The sequence below is a fragment of the Oxyura jamaicensis genome, assembly GCF_011077185.1.
Source record: "Oxyura jamaicensis isolate SHBP4307 breed ruddy duck chromosome 3 unlocalized genomic scaffold, BPBGC_Ojam_1.0 oxy3_random_OJ68594, whole genome shotgun sequence".
NCBI lineage: Eukaryota > Metazoa > Chordata > Aves > Anseriformes > Anatidae > Oxyura > Oxyura jamaicensis.
In genome coordinates this window covers 1530-3416 of record NW_023303667.1, presented here as the reverse complement: position 1 = coordinate 3416, position 1887 = coordinate 1530, and the positions used below count along the sequence as shown (strand labels likewise).

The following is a 1887-nucleotide window of genomic DNA, read 5'->3' as shown; positions in this document are numbered from 1 at the left end:
ATCCCATTCCCACCACCCACAGGTGCTCAGTTCCCCATGGGCCCCATCCCACATGGGCTCCACCACAGGCACCTCTCCAGCCCCCTGCCCCCCTGCAGAGCCCCCACGCCCCCTCCACCACCCATGGGACCCCTTCCCCTCCCCAGCGTTCAGGGGCCCTTTGGTGTCCCCAACTTTCCCCGCACCACAGCCGAGCCTGGGAGCAGCCCCCCGGCACCCCCGGGTCCCCCGCTGCCGACACCTCAACCACACGGGGAATTTCCAGCTCAGCGCGGTGCCCGTGGGTGCGTGGATTGATAAATAGAGGATGGATGGACGATGGATGATGGATAGGTGGATGATGGGTGGGTAATAGATGCGTGGGTAAGCGTGGGTGGCACGTCGCCTTGCCCCACTGCCGGTGCCATCTCCCAGAACCCCCACCACCCAGGGACAGCTCCGTGCCACCCCGCCGTGCTGTCCTGTGGGCAGGGAGCCTGGGGATGCTCCCCCCCGGGGGCACGAGCTCCCCAGTCACTTCCCGAGCTCCCCAATTGCTTCCCAAGCTCCCCAATCACTTCCCAAGCTCCCCAATTGCTTCCCAAGCTCCCCAGTTGCTTCCCGAGCTCCCCAGTCACTTCCCAAGCTCCCCAATCACTTCCCGAGCTCCCCAATTGCTTCCCAAGCTCCCCAGTTGCTCCCTGAGCTCCCCATTCACTTCCCAAGCAGCCGCTCTGAAATTTCACACCAAGGCTTAGAGCGAGATTCCCCTAAAGCCCCTCCGTGCCCCCAGGGCCTGCCCGCTCTCCAGCGACCCTCTCTTCTTCCCTGTGCCGACTGCTCGTGCTGCGTTATCTGTTGGGGTATTGCTCTGCCCATCCCCACGGCTTTCACTCTTGGGGTCCGGCTGCCCCGCAGCAACGGGGACCCCCTGGAGGACAGGGACCTCGACGTCCAGCTCCAGCCCTGGCTCCTCCAGCGCTCGCTGACAGCGGGGACACACAGGGCACCCCACCGGAGGTGCCCCGTGGTGGCTCTCCCCACTGAGGCTCCTCGGCCACCGCTGTCCCCGCGCCCCGGCTCGCCATGGGGAAGCTCTGCCGCGGCATCGTCCCCCTCCTCGCCTGGTTCTTCATCGCCTTCCAGGAGGGTAAGGGCGGCTCTCGCTTTCCCTGGGGTACCCAAATTTCCTTTGCTCAAGCCCGGCCTTCCCGTGGGTCCCCACCTAACTTGGGGGTGGGGGCTGTGGGGGGGGGGGTGTAAAACCATTTTCTTCCCACTTCACCTCCATGCAGCCTCTCGGCAGCCCCAGCTTCCGCGCTGGCACCGCGTCCTCCACCACAGGTCGCGTTAGGAAGGGGTCGGTGCCTTTTCAGAGCACCTCGAATCCACCCAGCACCCGGGGCATGGGGCCTGTGCTGGGTCAACAGCGCTGCGAAGACCCCGCGGTGTGCAAAGACCCCCCCCCAAGGTCTCGCTGGAAACCTTGGATGGGTGGAAAATAACAGCTTTTGCTTCCACCTCCCCTCGGGGCCAGACCTCCCAGGAGCCGGGCAGCGGGGCGCAGCCCTCCCAGACCCCCCAGCAGTGTGCAAGGGGAACCCAGGGCCCCTTGCTGGGGTCGCCTGCCGCGGGGCGAGCGTCGGGGAGAGCTTGCAGGGGGTGCAGGGGATGCTGTGGAGCTGCGTACCCGCCAAGCTTCGGGGCACAGCAACGCCTTTTTGGGCTGCTCTGGGCTGTGCAAAGCCCCGGCAGAAATTTATGGGGCTCTGCAGCGAGTGAGGACCGTGGCGGCGATGCGCAGCAGGCACGGGGCTGGCTGACGGCACCGGCGAGCAACGCCACCCCCCCCCCGTGCACCCCCAGCCACCCCAGAGCTGCATTTTCTCACCGTGTTTCTTGGCTGGC

General features: G+C 66.2%; 1 protein-coding gene across 1 annotated transcript in view; it reads left to right on the top strand.

Moving 5' to 3' along the window:
- The first annotated feature begins 1065 nt into the window (after positions 1-1065).
- LOC118157094 (neuronal acetylcholine receptor subunit alpha-2-like) overlaps positions 1066-1887 on the top strand; it is a 2283-nt gene continuing 1461 nt past the window's right edge. The window contains exons 1-2 of the mRNA XM_035311335.1: positions 1066-1129; positions 1324-1328. Coding sequence (XP_035167226.1) covers positions 1066-1129; positions 1324-1328 — 69 coding nt within the window. The remainder of the gene's footprint in view (positions 1130-1323; positions 1329-1887) is intronic.